Here is a 21,034-nt window from a genome sequence, read left to right on the forward strand (position 1 = left end):
CACAGGACCGGCTCCCATCATAGAGTGCACCCCCAGAATACACAGGACTGGCTCCCATTACAAGGTGCACCCCCGGATTATACAGAACTGGATCCCATTACAAAGTGCACCCCCAGATTATACAGAACTGGATCCCATTACAGAGTGCGCCCCCAGATTACACAGGACTGTCTCCCATTATAGAGGGGGCCCCCAGATTATACAGAACTGGATCCCATTACAAAGTGCACCCCCAGATTACACAGGACTGCCTTCCATTATAGAGTGCACCCCCAGATTACACAGGACTGGCTCCCATTATAGAGTGCACCTCCAGAATACACAGGACTGGCTCCCATTACAAAGTGCACCCCCGGATTATACAGAACTGGATCCCATTACAAAGTGCACCCCCAGATTATACAGAACTGGATCCCATTACAAAGTGCACCCCCAGATTATACAGAACTGGATCCCATTACAAAGTGCACCCCCAGATTATACAGAACTGGATCCCATTACAAAGTGCACCCCCAGATTATACAGAACTGGCTCCCATTATAGAGGGGGGCCCCAGATTACACAGGACCGGCTCCCATCATAGAGCGCGCCCCCAGGTTACACAGGACCGGCTCCCATCATAGAGCGCGCCCCCAGGTTACACAGGACCGGCTCCCATCATAGAGCGCGCCCCCAGGTTACACAGGACCGGCTCCCGTCATAGAGTGCGCCCCCAGGTTACACAGGACCGGCTCCCATCATAGAGGGCGCCCCCAGGTTACACAGGACCGGCTCCCGTCATAGAGTGCGCCCCCAGGTTACACAGGACCGGCTCCCGTCATAGAGTGCGCCCCCAGGTTACACGCCCCCAGGTTACACAGGACCGGCTCCCATCATAGAGTGCGCCCCCAGGTTACACAGGACCGGATCCCATCATAGAGTGCGCCCCCAGGTTACACAGGCCGGGATCCCATCATAGAGTGCGCCCCCAGGTTACACAGGCCGGGATCCCATCATAGAGCGCGCCCCCAGATTACACAGGACCGGCTCCCATCATAGAGTGCGCCCCCAGGTTACACGCCCCCAGGTTACACAGGACCGGCTCCCATCATAGAGGGCGCCCCCAGGTTACACAGGACCGGCTCCCATCATAGAGGGCGCCCCCAGGTTACACAGGACCGGCTCCCATCATAGAGTGCGCCCCCAGGTTACACAGGACCGGCTCCCATCATAGAGTGCACCCCCAGAATACACAGGACCGGCTCCCATCATAGAGTGCACCCCCAGAATACACAGGACTGGCTCCCATTACAAGGTGCACCCCCGGATTATACAGAACTGGATCCCATTACAAAGTGCACCCCCAGATTATACAGAACTGGATCCCATTACAGAGTGCGCCCCCAGATTACACAGGACTGTCTCCCATTATAGAGGGGGCCCCCAGATTATACAGAACTGGATCCCATTACAAAGTGCACCCCCAGATTACACAGGACTGCCTTCCATTATAGAGTGCACCCCCAGATTACACAGGACTGTCTCCCATTATAGAGGGGGCCCCCAGATTATACAGAACTGGATCCCATTATAGAGTGCACCCCCAGATTACACAGGACTGGATCCCATTATAGAGTGCACCCCCAGATTACACAGGACTGGATCCCATTATAGAGGGGGCCCCCAGATAATACAGAACTGGATCCCATTATAGAGTGCGCCCCCAGATTACACAGGACTGGATCCCATTACAAAGTGCACCCCCATAGCTCCTGGCCCTCATGTGACCTGCACCCCTATATTACCCAGCCCCCCTTTAATACAGCACCCCAGATTCCCCTGCCCCCTCCTCACCTGTTCTTTGACCGCCAGCCTGAGGGGCGCCAGCTGCTCCTCCACATTCACCTCCATGACTGGGGGGGCTCTGGGGGGCGCCGGGTGTTTGAAGACTTTGGTTGTCCGGGCTGAAGCTCGGGCGTGCTGACACAGGGAGCCGGGCAGATGTCGCAGCAGCAGGGCGGGGAGGGACCTCAGCACGAGCATCACACACCTCACTGCATGATGAAATCTCTGCTCAACGACAGCCGTAAAGCGACACCCGCCGGCCGGCTGCTCTGCATCCCGGAAGCGCCGGGAACGCCATCTTGGTTCTGGGCAAAAGGGCCCTTTCTATGTTGAAGTAATTATTTTGGGGGTTGTAGTACATAGCAGCCTGAAGGAGTCCCCGAGGGAATATGGACTTAGTCTAATTATAGTGTTCAGGGTCGCTATAGTCACTCAAATTCTGACTGCACCCCTATAATAGAGTGCTCACACAAAGTGTCAGAGTGCCCCCTAAATAGTGTCAGATAGAGAGCCCCCTAAATAGTGTCAGATAGAGAGCCCCCTAAATAGTGTCAGAAAGAGAGTGCCCCCTAAATAGTGTCAGATAGAGAGTGCCCCCTAAATAGTGTCAGATAGAGAGTGCCCCCTAAATAGTGTCAGATAGAGAGCCCCCTAAATAGTGTCAGAAAGAGAGTGCCCCCTAAATAGTGTCAGATAGAGAGTGCCCCCTAAATAGTGTCAGAAAGAGAGTGCCCCCTAAATAGTGTCAGATAGAGAGTGCCCCCTAAATAGTGTCAGATAGAGAGCCCCCTAAATAGTGTCAGATAGAGAGTGCCCCCTAAATAGTGTCAGATAGAGAGCCCCCTAAATAGTGTCAGGTAGAGAGAGCCCCCTAAATAGTGTCAGAAAGAGAGTGCCCCCTAAATAGTGTCAGATAGAGAGTGCCCCCTAAATAGTGTCAGATAGAGAGTGCCCCCTAAATAGTGTCAGATAGAGAGAGCCCCCTAAATAGTGTCAGATAGAGAGAGAGCCCCCTAAATAGTGTCAGATAGAGAGTGCCCCCGTACATAGTGTCAGGTAGAGAGAGCCCCCTGAATAGTGTCAGAAAGAGAGAGCCCCCTGAATAGTGTCAGATAGAGAGTGCCCCCTAAATAGTGTCAGATAGAGAGTGCTCCCTAAATAGTGTCAGATAGAGAGAGCCCCCTAAATAGTGTCAGAAAGAGAGAGCCCCCTGAATAGTGTCAGATAGAGAGTGCCCCCTAAATAGTGTCAGATAGAGAGTGCTCCCTAAATAGTGTCAGATAGAGAGAGCCCCCTAAATAGTGTCAGAAAGAGAGTGCCCCCTAAATAGTGTCAGATAGAGAGTGCCCCCTAAATAGTGTCAGAAAGAGAGTGCCCCCTAAATAGTGTCAGATAGAGAGCCCCCTAAATAGTGTCAGGTAGAGAGTGCCCCCTAAATAGTGTCAGATAGAGAGTGCTCCCTAAATAGTGTCAGATAGAGAGAGCCCCCTAAATAGTGTCAGAAAGAGAGTGCCCCCTAAATAGTGTCAGATAGAGAGTGCCCCCTAAATAGTGTCAGATAGAGAGTGCTCCCTAAATAGTGTCAGATAGAGAGAGCCCCCTAAATAGTGTCAGAAAGAGAGTGCCCCCTAAATAGTGTCAGATAGAGAGTGCCCCCTAAATAGTGTCAGAAAGAGAGTGCCCCCTAAATAGTGTCAGATAGAGAGCCCCCTAAATAGTGTCAGATAGAGAGTGCCCCCTAAATAGTGTCAGGTAGAGAGTGCCCCCTAAATAGTGTCAGATAGAGAGTGCTCCCTAAATAGTGTCAGATAGAGAGAGCCCCCTAAATAGTGTCAGAAAGAGAGTGCCCCCTAAATAGTGTCAGATAGAGAGTGCCCCCTAAATAGTGTCAGAGAGAGAGTGCCCCCTAAATAGTGTCAGATAGAGAGCCCCCTAAATAGTGTCAGATAGAGAGTGCCCCCTAAATAGTGTCAGGTAGAGAGTGCCCCCTAAATAGTGTCAGATAGAGAGTGCCCCCTAAATAGTGTCAGAAAGAGAGTGCCCCCTAAATAGTGTCAGGTAGAGAGTGCCCCCTAAATAGTGTCAGAAAGAGAGTGCCCCCTAAATAGTGTCAGATAGAGAGCCCCCTAAATAGTGTCAGATAGAGAGTGCCCCCTAAATAGTGTCAGATAGAGAGTGCCCCCTAAATAGTGTCAGGTAGAGAGAGCTCCCTAAATAGTGTCAGATAGAGAGTGCCCCGTAATTAGTGTCAGGTAGAGAGTGCCCCCTAAATAGTGTCAGGTAGAGAGTGCCCCCTAAATAGTGTCAGAGAGAGAGTGCCCCCTAAATAGTGTCAGGTAGAGAGTGCCCCCTAAATAGTGTCAGAGAGAGAGAGTGCCCCCTAAATAGTGTCAGGTAGAGAGAGCCCCCTAAATAGTGTCAGATAGAGAGTGCCCCCTAAATAGTGTCAGGTAGAGAGTGCCCCCTAAATAGTGTCAGGTAGAGAGTGCCCCCTAAATAGTGTCAGGTAGAGAGTGCCCCCTAAATAGTGTCAGGTAGAGAGTGCCCCCTAAATAGTGTCAGGTAGAGAGAGCCCCTAAATAGTGTCAGGTAGAGAGTGCCCCCTAAATAGTGTCAGGTAGAGAGTGCCCCCTAAATAGTGTCAGGTAGAGAGTGCCCCCTAAATAGTGTCAGGTAGAGAGTGCCCCCTAAATAGTGTCAGATAGAGAGTGCCCCCTAAATAGTGTCAGGTAGAGAGTGCCCCCTAAATAGTGTCAGATAGAGAGTGCCCCCTAAATAGTGTCAGATAGAGAGTGCCCCCTAAATAGTGTCAGATAGAGAGTGCCCCCTAAATAGTGTCAGGTAGAGAGTGCCCCCTAAATAGTGTCAGGTAGAGAGTGCCCCCTAAATAGTGTCAGAGAGAGAGTGCCCCCTAAATAGTGTCAGGTAGAGAGTGCCCCCTAAATAGTGTCAGGTAGAGAGTGCCCCCTAAATAGTGTCAGATAGAAAGTGCCCCCTAAATAGTGTCAGATAGAGAGTGCCCCCTAAATAGTGTCAGGTAGAGAGTGCCCCCTAAATAGTGTCAGGTAGAGAGTGCCCCCTAAATAGTGTTCAGGTAGAGAGAGTGCCCCCTAAATAGTGTCAGGTAGAGAGAGCCCCCTAAATAGTGTCAGGTAGAGAGAGCCCCCTAAATAGTGTCAGTTAGAGAGAGCCCCCTAAATAGTGTCAGATAGAGAGTGCCCCCTAAATAGTGTCAGATAGAGAGTGCCCCCTAAATAGTGTCAGAGTGCCCCCTAAATAGTGTGAGGTAGAGAGTGCCCCCTAAATAGTGTCAGGTAGAGAGAGCCCCCTAAATAGTGTGAGGTAGAGAGAGCCCCCTAAATAGTGTCAGAGAGAGAGAGTGCCCCCTAAATAGTGTCAGGTAGAGAGAGCCCCCTAAATAGTGTCAGGTAGAGAGAGCCCCCTAAATAGTGTCAGATAGAGAGTGCCCCCTAAATAGTGTCAGATAGAGAGTGCCCCCTAAATAGTGTCAGATAGAGAGTGCCCCCTAAATAGTGTCAGAGTGCCCCCTAAATAGTGTGAGGTAGAGAGTGCCCCCTAAATAGTGTCAGGTAGAGAGAGCCCCCTAAATAGTGTGAGGTAGAGAGAGCCCCCTAAATAGTGTCAGATAGAGAGTGCCCCCTAAATAGTGTCAGAGAGAGAGTGCCCCCTAAATAGTGTCAGAGAGAGAGAGTGCCCCCTAAATAGTGTCAGATAGAGAGTGCCCCCTAAATAGTGTCAGGTAGAGAGTGCCCCCTAAATAGTGTCAGATAGAGAGTGCCCCCTAAATAGTGTCAGATAGAGAGTGCCCCCTAAATAGTGTCAGGTAGAGAGTGCCCCCTAAATAGTGTCAGGTAGAGAGTGCCCCCTAAATAGTGTCAGGTAGAGAGTGCCCCCTAAATAGTGTCAGGTAGAGAGTGCCCCCTAAATAGTGTCAGGTAGAGAGTGCCCCCTAAATAGTGTCAGGTAGAGAGTGCCCCCTAAATAGTGTCAGATAGAGAGTGCCCCCTAAATAGTGTCAGATAGAGAGTGCCCCCTAAATAGTGTCAGATAGAGAGTGCCCCCTAAACAGTGTCAGATAGAGAGAGCCCCCTAAATAGTGTCAGGTAGAGAGAGCCCCCTAAATAGTGTCAGGTAGAGAGAGCCCCCTAAATAGTGTCAGGTAGAGAGTGCCCCCTAAATAGTGTCAGGTAGAGAGTGCCCCCTAAATAGTGTCAGGTAGAGAGTAGCCCCCTAAATAGTGTCAGATAGAGAGTGCCCCCTAAATAGTGTCAGATAGAGAGTGCCCCCTAAATAGTGTCAGATAGAGAGTGCCCCCTAAATAGTGTCAGGTAGAGAGTGCCCCCTAAATAGTGTCAGGTAGAGAGTGCCCCCTAAATAGTGTCAGGTAGAGAGAGCCCCCTAAATAGTGTCAGGTAGAGAGTGCCCCCTAAATAGTGTCAGGTAGAGAGAGCCCCCTAAATAGTGTCAGGTAGAGAGTGCCCCCTAAATAGTGTCAGGTAGAGAGTGCCCCCTAAATAGTGTCAGATAGAGAGAGCCCCCTAAATAGTGTCAGATAGAGAGTGCCCCCTAAATAGTGTCAGGTAGAGAGTGCCCCCTAAATAGTGTCAGAGTGCCCCCTAAATAATGTCAGGTAGTGAGTGCTCCCTAAATAGTGTCAGATAGAGAGTGCCCCCTAAATAGTGTCAGATAGAGAGTGCCCCCGTACATAGTGCCAGATACAGAGTGCCCCCTTAAAGACATTACCAGACATTAACATGGTTATAAGGGAAATAATAGGATTCTGAATACAGAATGCAAAGTACAATAGCGCTGGAGGGGTTAATAAATAAATAAATACATTTAACTCACCTCATCCACTTGTTCGCGCAGCTCGGCTCGTCTTCTTTCTTCTTCTTTGGCTACATGCACATGACCGTGCCGGTTTTTGCAGTCCGCAAACTGCAGATCCGCAAAAAAAAACGGAAGCCGCCTGTGCGCAAAACGGACTATCATAGTACATGCATTTTTTTTTTTGCGGGGCCACGGAACAGAGCACTCCGTGAGCTGTCCGCATCTTTTGCGGCACATCTTTTGCGGCTCGGATGCAAACCCGAACAACGGACGTGTGCATGAGGCCTTTGAGGACCTGGGAGAAAAGGACCTTTGGTGATGTCACTGCGCTCATCACATGGTCCATCACATGATCCATCACCATGGTGATGGATCATGTGATGAGCGCAGTGACGTCACCAAAGGTCCTTTTCTCCCAGGTCCCCAAAGAAGAAGACAGAAGAGATGCCGGCTGCGCGAACAAGTGGATGAGGTGAGTTTAATTTAATTTATTTTTTTAACCCCTCCAGCGCTATTGTACTATGGATTCTGTATTCAGAATCCTATTATTTTCCCTTATAACCATGTTATAAGGGAAAATAATAATGATCGGGTCTCCATCCTGATTGTGTCCTATCAACCGTGCCTGAAAATCGCACCGCATCCGCATTTGCTTGCGATTTTCACTCAGACCCCATTCACTTCTATGGGGCCTGCATTGCGTTAAAAAACGCAGAATATAGAACATGCTGCGATTTTTACGTAACGCACAAGTGATGCATGTAAAACAACGCTCATGTGCACAGCCCCATAAAAAATGAATGGGTCCGTATTCAGTGCGGGCGCAATGCGTTTACCTCACGCATCGCACCTGCGCGGAAAGAGGCCTTAATATCAGATATAATGGTGGAATAATCCCTTTAAGTGCAATTTAAGAATATGACACTAGAGGGAGCCACTGACCGGAGACCTGGAAGCACCCACCGCACAGCAGTGCCTTCTTCTTCTGCATTCTTGCGTCCTGAGATTGCAGTGGAAGCTCATACCAGAGGTTATCAGAGGTAGTGCTGTGTGGTGGGCAGGGGTCTCACCCTCACAGTGATCCGCAGAACACAATGGGCCCAGCTCTGCTGGAGTCACTGTCACAGCGCCATCCCTGCACATTTGACTGTGTCTGGTACTGCAGTCCCTGTAATACCTCATATAGCCACTTGGCTGACAGCCCTGCTGTGTGCAGTGCTGATCGTGGGGGGACCAGTGACCAAAGGTTTATAGCAGCGCAAAAAGTCCCTTTAATTAAAAGGTGTGAAAGAAATTCAACAATCCCTTTAAGGGTCCATTCACACGTCCGTTGTTTCTATCCTGATCTGTTCCGTTTTTTGCAGACCAGATCTGGACCCATTCATTTTCAATGGGTCCTGAAAAAAAATCTGACATTGTGCTGTCCGGTTTTTTTCAGGACCCATTGAAAATGAATGGGTCCAGATCTGGTCTGCAAAAAACGGAACAGATCAGGAAAGAAAAAACGGACGTGTGAATAGACCCTAAGAGTTGTACAACAGGAAAGCCTGATTTACTGCCCCTCCAGTGCTGCATTATACCAGCAGATTGCATGCCGCCATAAACACTTCCAAGTGTTATCTTTACAACCCAAAAATAATTGAGGGGGAAAATACTAGTCACAGCAAATGCCTGTAATGCAGAAAATCTCTGACCCCACGATTTATTGACCCCTGGTACCCCCAAATTATAACAGTAGTATCTATAGTGTCCACATAGTAGTACAGTCCTGATCAAAAGTTTAAGACCACTTGAAAAATGGCAAAAAAAATCCTATTTAGCATGGCTGGATCTTAACAAGGTTCCAAGTAGAGCTTCAACATGCAACAAGAAGAAATGGGAGTGAGACAGAACATGTTTTGAGCATTCAATTAATTTTAAAACGATTAAAATGAAACAGGCTGTTTTTCAGCTGATCCAAATTTTAGGACCACAAGCCTTTAAAAGGCCAAATCTGTGCAAAGATGTGGATTCATTGTCATTTTCTGTCAGGTAGTCACATGTTGTGATGGCAAAGGCAAAAAAACTCTCCCTTTTTGAACGTGGTCGGTTGCTGAACTGCATAAGCAGGGTCTCTCACAACGCGCCATCGCTGCTGAGGTGGGACGCAGTAACACAGTCATTTGGAATTTCTTAAATGATCCTGAGGTTTATGGAACAAAAAAGTCAAGTGGAAGACCCAAAAAATGTCACCAGCACTGAGCCAGAGGATCTAATTAGCTGTCCATCAAGACACTGGACGATCCTCGACCCAAATTAAGGCCCTTACTGGTGCTGACTGCAGCCCCATAACCATCAGACGGCATCTGAGACTGAAGGGCTTCAAAAACAAAAAACGTCTTCAAAGACCTCGTCTCCTTGAACGCCACAGAACTGCTCGTTTGGACTTTGCAAGAGAGAAACATGGGACATTCAAAGGTGGCAGAAAGTTTTATTCTCTGATGAGAAAAAATGTAAACTTGATGGTCCTGATGGTTTCCAACGTTACTGGCATGACAAGCAGATCCCACCTGAGATGTTTTCTACGCGCCACAGTGGAGGGGGCGCCATAATGGTCTGGTGCTTTTTCCTTCAGTGGAACAATGGAGCTTCAGGAAGTGCAGGGGCGTCACACGGCCGCTGGCTATGTCCAGATGTTGCAGAGAGCATTCCTCATGACTGAGGGCCCTCGTCTGTGTGGTAACGACTGGGTTTTTCAACAGGACAACGCTGCAGTACACAATGCCCGCAGGACAAGGGACTTCTTCCAGGAGAATAACATCACTCTTTTGGCCCATCCTGCATGTTCCCCTGATCTAAATCCAACTGAGAACCTTTGGGGATGGATGGCAAGGGAAGTTTACAAAAATGGACAACAGTTCCAGACAGTAGATGGCCTTCGTGCGGCCGTCTTCACCACTTGGAGAAATGTTCCCACTCACCTCATGGAAACGCTTGCATCAAGCATGCCGAAACGAATTTTGGAAGTGATAAACAATAACGGCGGAGCTACTCATTACTGAGCTCATGTTTGGAAGTTGGATTTCTGTTTTAGGGGGGTTAGTTTTGTTTTGGGAGGTGTGGTCCTAAACTTCTGATCAGCTGAAAAACAGCCTGTTTCAGTTTATTCGTTGTTTTCATTAAATTGAATGCTCAAAAAATGTTCTGTCTCACTCCCATCTCTTCTTGTTGCAAGTTGAAGCTCTACTTGGAACCTTGTTAAGATCCAGCCATGCTAAATAGGATTGTTTGCTATTTTTCAAGTGGTCTTAAACTTTTGATCAGGACTGTATTATCTATAGTCTCCATATAACAGTATTATCTATAGTGTCCATATAACAGTATTATCTATAGTGTCCATATAACAGTATTATCTATAGTGTCCATATAACAGAATTATCTATAGTGTCCATATAACGGTATTATCTATAGTCTCCATATACTGGTATTATCTATAGTGTCCATATACTGGTATTATCTATAGTCTCCATATAACGGTATTATCTATAGTCTCCATATAATGGTATTATCTATAGTGTCCATATACTGGTATTATCTATAGTCTCCATATAACGGTATTATCTATAGTCTCCATATAACGGTATTATCTATAGTGTCCATATACTGGTATTATCTATAGCAGTGATGGCTAACCTTGGCACTCCAGCTGTGGTGAAACTACGACTACCAGCATGCTCCAATTATTTCTATAGCGTTCTGAGAGCAGCCAAGCAAGGGGGGCATCTTGGGAGTTGTAGTTTTACCACAGCTGGAGTGCCAAGGTTAGCCATCACTGATCTATCGTCTCCATATAACGGTATTATCTATAGTCTCCATATAATGGTATTATCTATAGTGTCCATATACTGGTATTATCTATAGTCTCCATATAACGGTATTATCTATAGTCTGCATATAACGGTATTATCTATAGTGTCCATATAACAGTATTATCTATAGTGTCCATATAACAGTATTATCTATAGTGTCCATATAACAGAATTATCTATAGTGTCCATATAACGGTATTATCTATAGTCTCCATATACTGGTATTATCTATAGTGTCCATATACTGGTATTATCTATAGCAGTGATGGCTAACCTTGGCACTCCAGCTGTGGTGAAACTACGACTACCAGCATGCTCCAATTATTTCTATAGCGTTCTGAGAGCAGCCAAGCAAGGGGGGCATCTTGGGAGTTGTAGTTTTACCACAGCTGGAGTGCCAAGGTTAGCCATCACTGATCTATCGTCTCCATATAACGGTATTATCTATAGTCTCCATATACTGGTATTATCTATAGTCTCCATATAACGGTATTATCTATAGTCTGCATATAACGGTATTATCTATAGTCTCCATATAATAGTATTATCTATAGTGTCCATATAACAGTATTATCTATAGTCTCCATATAACGGTATTATCTATAGTCTGCATATAACGGTATTATCTATAGTCTCCATATAACGGTATTATCTATAGTCTCCATATAACGGTATTATCTATAGTCTGCATATAACGGTATTATCTATAGTCTCCATATAACGGTATTATCTATAGTCTCCATATAACGGTATTATCTATAGTCTATAGGTCATGAATAAGGGCTAGGATTTGATTGTGCCTGAAACATGTAGACCTGCATTCCTGTACCTGGATTTTTATTGAATATTGAATAAAGCTTTGGACTTCCACGAATACAAGCTGGACCTACCATTCTCTTTTTTCGTTTTCATATCTATAGTCTCCATATAACGGTATTATCTATAGTCTCCATATAACGGTATTATCTATAGTCTCCATATAACAGTATTATCTATAGTGTCCATATACTGGTATTATCTATAGTCTCCATATAGCGGTATTATCTATAGTGTCCATATAACAGTATTATCTATAGTGTCCATATAACAGTATTATCTATAGTCTCCATATAGCGGTATTATCTATAGTCTCCATATAGCGGTATTATCTGTCTGGCCTCTAGCAGATCGCTAGGCTATTGCTCACATGAGAAGATGCAGTAATTTCGGGTCAGGGGAGCTGCTGTCGCCCCGGGCCGATCAGAGTTATGACCTCTAGTGTCTATACAACATATAAGTGAACCACAAGGCTCCCTATAAGAGTACCTGTCCTAGTACCCGTATACAGTGCCAGTCACGGAGTCCTGACAGCAGTTACTGAACCCATGATTATAATAATATCTGACATTTATCCCTTTACACTGCGGCTTCTCTCACGTCTCTAATGTCCGCTGTGTGTATGGGATCCAGTAAGACTTCCGACTCTCCAGTGTGGAAATTGACCTGCTGCAGATTCGGTGCAGATTTTTTATGTTGATTTCTGCATAAAAAATATTTACATTAACCGTCCTATTGATTTAAACTGGAATCCACACATTAGCGCCAATTCCTGAAGCGGTTTCTGCACATAAACTGCGGCTGGTATCCACACACCAGTCTAATGAGGATAGTCAGCGCGAGGATTCAGTGGCATTGGAAAGTGAAAAACCGCGGCAGAAATGCAAGAGTCCTTGAGTCCTATATGGACACCTGCCCAGGGGGATAACCTTTTATTTTAGGATTGTTGTGCTTCCAGAAGTCACCAGCAGGCGGCAGTATTTTCCTTCCCTCCATTAGAACTCCTTGTTGCATACTTGTCATTCCTCCTTGCAGCAGGGCCCCATCAGTAAGCATGCCTTTCCCTGTGCCGCGGCCAACTTTTACATTCTGTACCGTCTTACAGAGAAGCCTCTGTTTATTGGAATGGAAGACGCAGCCTTGTGAATAATTCATGGCAGTTCGGCCTGTAATATCACCGCCGCCGCCACAAATGAATAAGCCTCTCCAGAAGGATCGAAATCACCCCAATGTTCAGCCGATCCGGCTCTAAAACACTGACTTGATCGGCAGTGTAAATGTCAGGACTGAGTGCCCTAGTAACACTTTTATCTTTCTCTTTGCCAGTGCTTAAAGGGGAATGCCGAGTTAAAGGGCATCTGTCAGCAGTTTTGTACCTATGACACTGGCTCACCTGTTACATGTGCGCTTAGCAGCTAAAGGCATCTGTGTTGCTCCCATGTTCATATGTGTCCGCATTGTGGAGAAAAATGATGTTTTATTATATGCAAATGAGCCTCTAGGAGCAACGGGGGCGTTACCATTACACCTAGTAGCACTGCTCTATCTGCAACTGCCACGCCCTCGGCGTTAGGGACGGGGCGTCACTTCCGCTGTGGACGGGGCCTGCAATGCTCCTCCTCGCGGTGTATGCGACACTGAGGTCAGAGCTGGTCGTGCAACATGTAAAGACTGTGAATGTCGTCGGTTGTGACAAACGATCCCGACGCAGCATAGACCTCAGGGTAAGCCTCCTGCCACTCTCTTGGAATGTGGCACGACCGAAGGAGCGACTATTATATGGGTGCGTTTTGTTTTGTTAAGTTGCAACAATATTGACAATCATTAGATACAATGTTGCAATTCATCACTGCTGTCTTCATGTCATGTGACCAAAGTCTCCGTGTAGCTAAATCTCACCTCTAAAAGACACAGATATAAACATTTTTTGAAATTTCACGTGAGACCAAAGCCCCCTTCTTAGTTATTGCTCCTATTCCATGTTATGCTCCGGAGCCCCATGATGACGACTGCTTAATGTCTCAGGGTATGTTCACACAATACAGTTTTGATGCAGTTGCATTTTGAAATGCATTCATTTAACATGTTTCAACTGTAAAAAATGTATCATGATTTCTCTGTTGTGGTTTTAGCCGCACTGATACCGCCACAGGCGAAAAGCCCTTGTCGGAGCTCTGGTAGCGGTCATAATGGTCGTCACCCGGCCACGTAGCTGTTTTCCATGAAGGAAATCTCAGCTGTGCTCCCAATTCGCATTGCTAATGACCCCCTTTAAATATTGTGTGGGAGGAGCCATATTTAAAGGAGCAGTGGAGCAGTATTATGGTTTGCGGCTGGCACCATTGGATGAAAGCTGCATAAGGAAAAGATTGATCCTGAAGAAGGGTCATTCTATTCCCCATGTAGCTATTCTACCATGGTGTCAGCCTCAAACCATAATACTCCACTGCCCCTTTAAATATGGCTCCTCCCACACAAGTATTTAAAGGGGAAGGTCAGCAGTGTGGTCAGCGGAGATTTCTTCCATGGGAAATAGTTACATGCGTGTGTGACAACCCCGGTTAAGTAATATGTACAGCATATCTGATGGGGGTTATACTTCCTGCAATGAACTATAAGTGAATGAACGGATTGGGCTGGCTTTGACGATTTCCACTAATCCTCAGCAGGGGGAGAAGCTAGCTACTTCCTCCACATGTCACCATGGAGCTATACAATGATGGGAGGAGTAGTTACTAGAGATGAGAGTGCATGATATTGATGAACTTTCCTCATAATAGGCCTGGGACCCCCGCAGATCAGCTATTTGAGAAGGGACCACCCCCCTACATCTGTATTAATATAACTTTATATTTTGCTGGGTCTTTACTATCCATGTTGTTTGTCACTTTGGATTTCTCAGTGTGTGGTGTCCTTATGGATGTCTCTCTTGGGGTGGGGGGGGGTTCTATGGTGTGAGTGTGACCATCACGTTTCTCACCCCTTCTATCTGTTCCTGGTTAAGCTGGGTGACAACCAGTATGGCTATTACTGCCGCTGCCATGGGATTTCCCGCTCCTAGATACCTGAACAGTTAGCTGGACCCTATAACAGATTTTTCAGGGAGTATGTGATGTGTATGGGATAAATAGGGCCGCCACCTTTCCCAACAAAAAATATCGGCCAAGTTAAGCCACACCTCAAATGGCGTGTTGTTTGTCCGTTAAGTCGCTATGTCATAATGTGGCTCCCAGTATTACTAGTGCCCCACAGTAATCTTAATGCCTCCGTTAGTGCCCCCCAAAATGGATAATGCCCCCATTAGTGCCCTCATTAATATTAATGCCTCCATCGGTGACCCCCAGAATGAATAATGCCCCCAGTATCAGTAATGCCTCTATTAATGCCCCCCAGAATTAATAGTACCCCCATTATTGCCCCCCAGAATTAATAATGCCCGCCATTAGCGCCCCCAGAATTAATAGTGCCCCCAGTAATAGTAATGCCCCCATTTGTGTCCCCATTAATAGTAATGCCTCCATCGGTGACCCCAGAATGAATGACCCCAGTATCAGTAATGCTTCTATTAATGCCCCCCAGAATTAATAATGCCCGCCATTAGCGCCCCCAGAATTAATAGTGCCCCCAGTAATAGTAATGCTCCCATTAGTGCCCCCAGTAATAGTAATGCCCCCATTAGTGCCCCCAGTAATAGTAATACCTCCATTAGTGCCCCAATAACTCCAAAAATAGTGATTTGTTGGTTATATTAAAACATAACTTTTACTAAAGAAATTAAGAAAATAGGCCCAAAATATATGTATAATAAACTATCAGAGCGGCGGTATAACAGGTCAATGTGCACGGGGGCACCCAAACAAAATATGAGAAAAAGGTACTTGGCGGCACCCAAAAAGAAACCTGTACTCCTACCGCTCTGTCGTCAACGTCCAGGGTGCAGGATGCGTCCAGATGACACCGAAGTGAATAGCTCCAAGCCGGACGCTCGGCTGCTAGGGACGACGGGGTCCAGATCAACCCTAGTTTGGCCCTATAAAGTGGTCTAAGGCTTGCCCTAATAACTAATTAGGGGTAGCAGCCTAACCACAGGCCACTCGTCCTTATAAGGGCGACCCCTTCCGGAACCTCTCCCTGTGACCTGGCCCTATGTGGCCTTAATCTAGTCCCGCTCCCTACATGCAGGTTTCAAAAGAAATCATCAGGGGAAATTTTAACTAGGACTTGTTTAAGTGAGACGATCGGGTGATACCAGGTATAACACATCCATATGATCGCCTGTGAATTAAATGGACTGCTGGAGGGAGTACTAGATAACGCTCCTCTACCATAATACGGGCATCATCAGAAAAGCCGCGGGCAATAGGTCGCACCCGCGCTAAGTTTAGCTGCAGTTTTTAAATGTCAGATAAGGCATTTAAAAACGTGCCGCGTCATCTCCTCTGAGCGTATGACGAAACGAGGACCTCTGCGCATGCGCACTGGCACAGTGCTCGTGCGCGCATGCGCACCATCCCGGCTGCTCGCCGCATGCAACTCTGGCCCCGCCGCTCGGCAGGGATCACTCAAACTGGATGACGTGAACGCGTCAGAATGCCCTGTGTTGACAGGGCGGTCAGCTGACACTGGTTACCAGTAGTCTGGGCGCGTCCCCAGCAACCAGTCGCTAGATGGTCTTTTGATATAGACCATATTAAATCGAAAGACATTTACGGCGTTTTGGTATACAGTACAGACCAAAAGTTTGGACACACCTTCTCATTCAAAGAGTTAACTTTATTTTCATGACTATAATAATTGTAGATTCACACTGAAGGCATCAAAACTATGAATTAACACATGTGGAATTATATACATAACAAAAAAGTGTGAAACAACTGAAAATATGTCATATTCTAGGTTCTTCAAAGTAGCCACCTTTTGCTTTGATTACTGCTTTGCACACTCTTGGCATTCTCTTGATGAGCTTCAAGAGGTAGTCACCTGAAATGGTTTTCACTTCACAGGTGTGCCCTGTCAGGTTTAGGGTCCATTCACACGTCAGTATTTTTACCTTTCCAGATAAACGTTCCTGTTTTTTGCGGATCCGAAAATCTGGATGACATGAGGATGCTTTTAGCATGTCTTCCAGATTTTCGACGGATCCATTGACTAGAATGGGATGACGGAACGCAAAATCGGACAAATAGTAGGACAGGGTATATTTTTTTTTCAGCATCCGAATAACGGAACCCACGGAACGGAATCACGGAATCGGAGAGCACCATGAGTGCTGTCCGATTATTTGCTGATTCCATTGAAAATGAATGGATCCGCATAACGTTCCGTTTTTAATCGGAACGGATGCGGAACACCAAAACGGACGTGTGAATGGACCCTTAATAAGTGGGATTTCATGCCTTATAAATGGGGTTGGGACCATCAGTTGCGTTGTGGAGAAGTCAGGGGGATACACAGCTGATAGTCCTACTGAATAGACTGTTAGAATTTGTATTATGGCAAGAAAAAAGCAGCTAAGTAAAGAAAAACGAGTGGCCATCATTACTTTAAGAAATGAAGGTCAGTCAGTCCGAAAAATTGGGAAAACTTTGAAAGTATCCCCAAGTGCAGTCACAAAAACCATCAAGCGCTACAAAGAAACTGTCTCACATGCGGACCGCCCCAGGAAAGGAAGACCAAGAGTGACCTCTGCTGCGGAGGAGAAGTTCATCCGAGTCACCAGCCTCAGAAATCGCAGGTTAACAGCAGCTCAGATTAGAGACCAGGTCAATGCCACACAGAGTTCTAGCAGCAGACACATCTCTAGAACAACTGTTAAGAGGAGACGGTGTGAATCAGGCCTTCATGGTAGAATATCTGCTAGGAAACCACTGCTAAGGACAGGCAACAAGCAGAAGAGACGTGTTTGGGCTAAAGAACACAAGGAATGGACATTAGACCAGTGGAAATCTGTGCTTTGGTCTGATGAGTCCAAATTTGAGATCTTTGGTTCCAACCACTGTGTCTTTGTGCGACGCAGAAAAGGTGAACGGATGGACTCTACATGCCTGGTTCCCACCGTGAAGCATGGAGGAGGAGGTGTGATGGTGTGGGGGTGCTTTGCTGGTGACACTGTTGGGGATTTATTGAAGGCATACTGAACCAGCATGGCTACCACAGCATCTTGCAGCGGCATGCTATTCCATCCGGTTTGCGTTTAGTTGGACCATCATTTATTTTTCAACAGGACAATGACCCCAAACACTCCTCCAGGCTGTGTAAGGGCTATTTGACCATGAAGGGGAGTGATGGGGTGCTGCGCCAGATGACCTGGCCTCCACAGTCCCCGGACCTGAACCCAATCGAGATGGTTTGGGGTGAGCTGGACCGCAGAGTGAAGGCAAAAGGGCCAACAAGTGCTAAGCATCTCTGGGAACTCCTTCAAGACTGTTGGAAGACCATTTCAGGTGACTACCTCTTGAAGCTCATCAAGAGAATGCCAAGAGTGTGCAAAGCAGTAATCAAGGCAAAAGGCGGCTACTTTGAAGAACCTAGAATATGACATATTTTCAGTTGTTTCACACTTTTTTGTTATGTATATAATTCCACATGTGTTAATTCATAGTTTTGATGCCTTCAGTGTGAATCTACAATTTTCATAGTCATGAAAATAAAGAAAACTCTTTGAATGAGAAGGTGTGTCCAAACTTTTGGTCTGTACTGTATATTTAGAAGGATCATAGATCCAGGGTTTTGAACTCAGATCCTATAGAGCAGGCATGCTTAACCAGCTGTTGCAAAACTACAACTCCCAGCATTCTCAGACAGCCTACAGCTATCAACCTACAGCAGGGCATTGTGGGAGTTGTAGTTTTACAACAGCTGGAGGGCCACAGGTTAAGCATCCCTGCTAGAGAGGGTCAAACTAAAAATGGGGTACAGTGACATAACACATCAAGGTATGAATTATAGTTGAACATTATAATATCCGTTCTCAAGGGGGATGATGATATGTATGCACGTATAGTGTAGATAAGAGATGTATAGGATAACAATACGTGCATTTATGATGCCTCATTGTTGAGGCATAGTTGGACATGTGGTTCTACTTTCTTTATTACTGTAGGGATGACTGGGAGGTTTCAGACGAAACAACTAAAATTAAGTTGCTCGTTCAGACCAGTGGGTGATACTGTACTCAGCCTAAAGATCCATCGGGTCTCATGCTGCAAGAGTATGCGGTCCCAGTCACCTCCTCTTATTGGTTGTCTATCCCGGTGGCACTTAGACATTTGGGCCCCCAGTAATAGTAATGCCCCCATTAGTGCCCCACAATAATATTAATGCCCCCATTAGTGCCCCCAGTAATAGTAATGCCCCCATTAGTGCCCCCAATAAAATATTCCCTCCATTAGTGTTCCCAGTAATAGTAATGCCTCTATTAGTGCCCCACAATAATAATGCCCCCAATAGTGCCCCCCAGTACAAGTATTGCCCCCATTAATGTCCCCCAGTAATAGTATATGCCCCCTTCTCTTCTCTGTGCAAAAAAAAACAACAACAACTCACCTCCTCCATTTGATGGCGCCGCGGTGAACACTCGCTGCTGACTGGAAGCTCAGGACAGGACCTGTGAAACGTCATCCCACTGCAGCAGGTCCTGCACATCCAGTCAGCGGCGAGTGTTCACAAGCAAACAGAGGAGGGGAGGTTTATTTTGTTGGACCCAATTCCCTCTTTTCTCCTTAAACGTCGCTCTCTTTGATCTGAGGGACAGATTTGCATGATTACATTTACAATATTGATGCAGAAAGTGTTTGGCCAGACGAGCGTATTGAGATCCGTCCGTATTCTGCCTCAGGATTCCTGATTATATACCATCAGTGTTGCTTCAGGAGTTCATCAGGATTTCCCTGCGTATTTCTTCCTTCCTTCATTATTTATGCAGCGTAGACTGTAATATGCGCATTTGGAAACAAATCTGTGAAAAACTCGGACATGTATAGTTAATGGGGCCGACGGGCATTCAGGCATCGTCCAGCAACACCGGGTCCAGAGAGCTGTGGCAGAATGTTACCTGGCAGAACAGCCTGTCGGATCTCTGACTCTTAGGCCCCTTTCACACGGGTGAGTTTTCCGCGCGGGTGCAATGCGTGAGTTGAACGCATTGCACCCGCACTGAATCCGGACCCATTCATTTCTATGGGGCTGTTAACATGAGCGGTGATTTTCACGCATCACTTGTGCGTTGCATTAAAATCGCAGCATGCTCTATTTTGTGTGTTTTCCACGTAACGCAAGCCCCATAGAAGTGAATGGGGCAGCGTGAAAATCGCAAGCATCCGCAAGCAAGTGTGGATGCAGAGCGATTTTCACGCACGGTTGCTAGGAGACGATCGGGATGGAGACCCGAACTTTATTATTTTCACTTATAACATGGTCATAAGGGAAAATAATAGCATTCAGAATACAGACTGCATAGTACAATAGCGCTGGAGGGGTTAAAAAAAAATAATAATAATAATTAACTCACATTAATCCACTCGCGCAGCCGGCATCTCTTCTGTCTTCTTATTTGCTGTGTGCAGTAACAGGACCTGTGGTGACGTCACTCCGGTCATCACATGATCCATCACCATGGTAAAAAGATCATGTGATGGACCATGTGATGACCGGAGTGACGTCACCACAGGTCCTGTTACTGCACACAGCAAATAAGAAGACAGAAGAGATGCCGGCTGCGCGAGTGGATTAATGTGAGTTAATTATTTTTTATTAATTTTTTTAACCCCTCCAGCGCTATTGTACTATGCAGTCTGTATTCTGAATGCTATTATTTTCCCTTATAACCATGTTATAAGGGAAAATAATACAATCTACAGAACACCGATCCCATTCTGTGAAGAAGTTCGGGTTTTGGGTACCCAATATGCAGATTGTGCAAAACGTATTACAATGTACAACCGAACCGTGTGGCCGTCCGTGCGGACAATCCTCCGAGGGCTGAGCACATCAGCAGCACAACGCTCTCCTGTGCTGATAGTTTGTTACAATGTATCAGTCTGGAGCCTGGCTGTTTAGTTCCTGTTAGGACAGGACACAATTGTAGCAAATCCTCGGCAGTGATAGTATTTTGGGGCACTGAGGGGTGGGCACAGTACTGGGGGTGACATCAGGACGGGGAGTTTGTGCTGAGAAAGTGGGGAACCTAACATGTCTGTGTGACAAACTCTGAAGGGATGAGACGCCGATAAAAGAAATCATCAGGGTGGTCTGGGCCAAATGGAGAAGATGAGGAAAGAGAACATCTATCAGGTATGTAATGATGAATTCTCCTGTATGTTTGTTAGTGCTGCAAAACCAGGCAAATGCTGACCGTAGGGCTCGGCGCTGTGACCGCGTCTCTTCTCCTCAACCCCCTCCTCCATATTTAACTAAAGACAAGTGGCGGAGGAGAACAGAACTTGACAGCTGGCACATAGGCCACCTACTGGTATTGTTCCCGCCTTCTGTCAGTTTGGACCCACCTAGATCAAGGGGCCACTTTTTATTTCCTTTCTGGGCCACCTTAGGTTCCCGGTCCGCCCCTGGAGGTGACCGCCGTCCTGTGACTGCTCATGACATGCCAGCTATTATAGGGCAGTATTATTTCTTGCTCTGGCGAGACGCAGATTTGTGCTGCGCGTCCTGCGCCTGAAGGACATGAGACGAGGACGTCT

The 21,034-nt window shown here is 46.5% G+C and overlaps 1 protein-coding gene across 1 annotated transcript in view; it reads right to left on the reverse strand.

Moving 5' to 3' along the window:
• LOC122937996 (glycine--tRNA ligase) overlaps positions 1-2,046 on the reverse strand; it is a 39,299-nt gene extending 37,253 nt beyond the window's left edge. The window contains exon 1 of the mRNA XM_044293242.1: positions 1,834-2,046. Within this exon, the coding sequence (XP_044149177.1) occupies positions 1,834-2,022 (189 nt within the window). The 5' untranslated portion in view covers positions 2,023-2,046. The remainder of the gene's footprint in view (positions 1-1,833) is intronic.
• Positions 2,047-21,034: the final 18,988 nt, after the last annotated feature.

This window comes from Bufo gargarizans, chromosome 5, assembly GCF_014858855.1.
Source record: "Bufo gargarizans isolate SCDJY-AF-19 chromosome 5, ASM1485885v1, whole genome shotgun sequence".
Taxonomy (NCBI): Eukaryota; Metazoa; Chordata; class Amphibia; order Anura; family Bufonidae; genus Bufo; species Bufo gargarizans.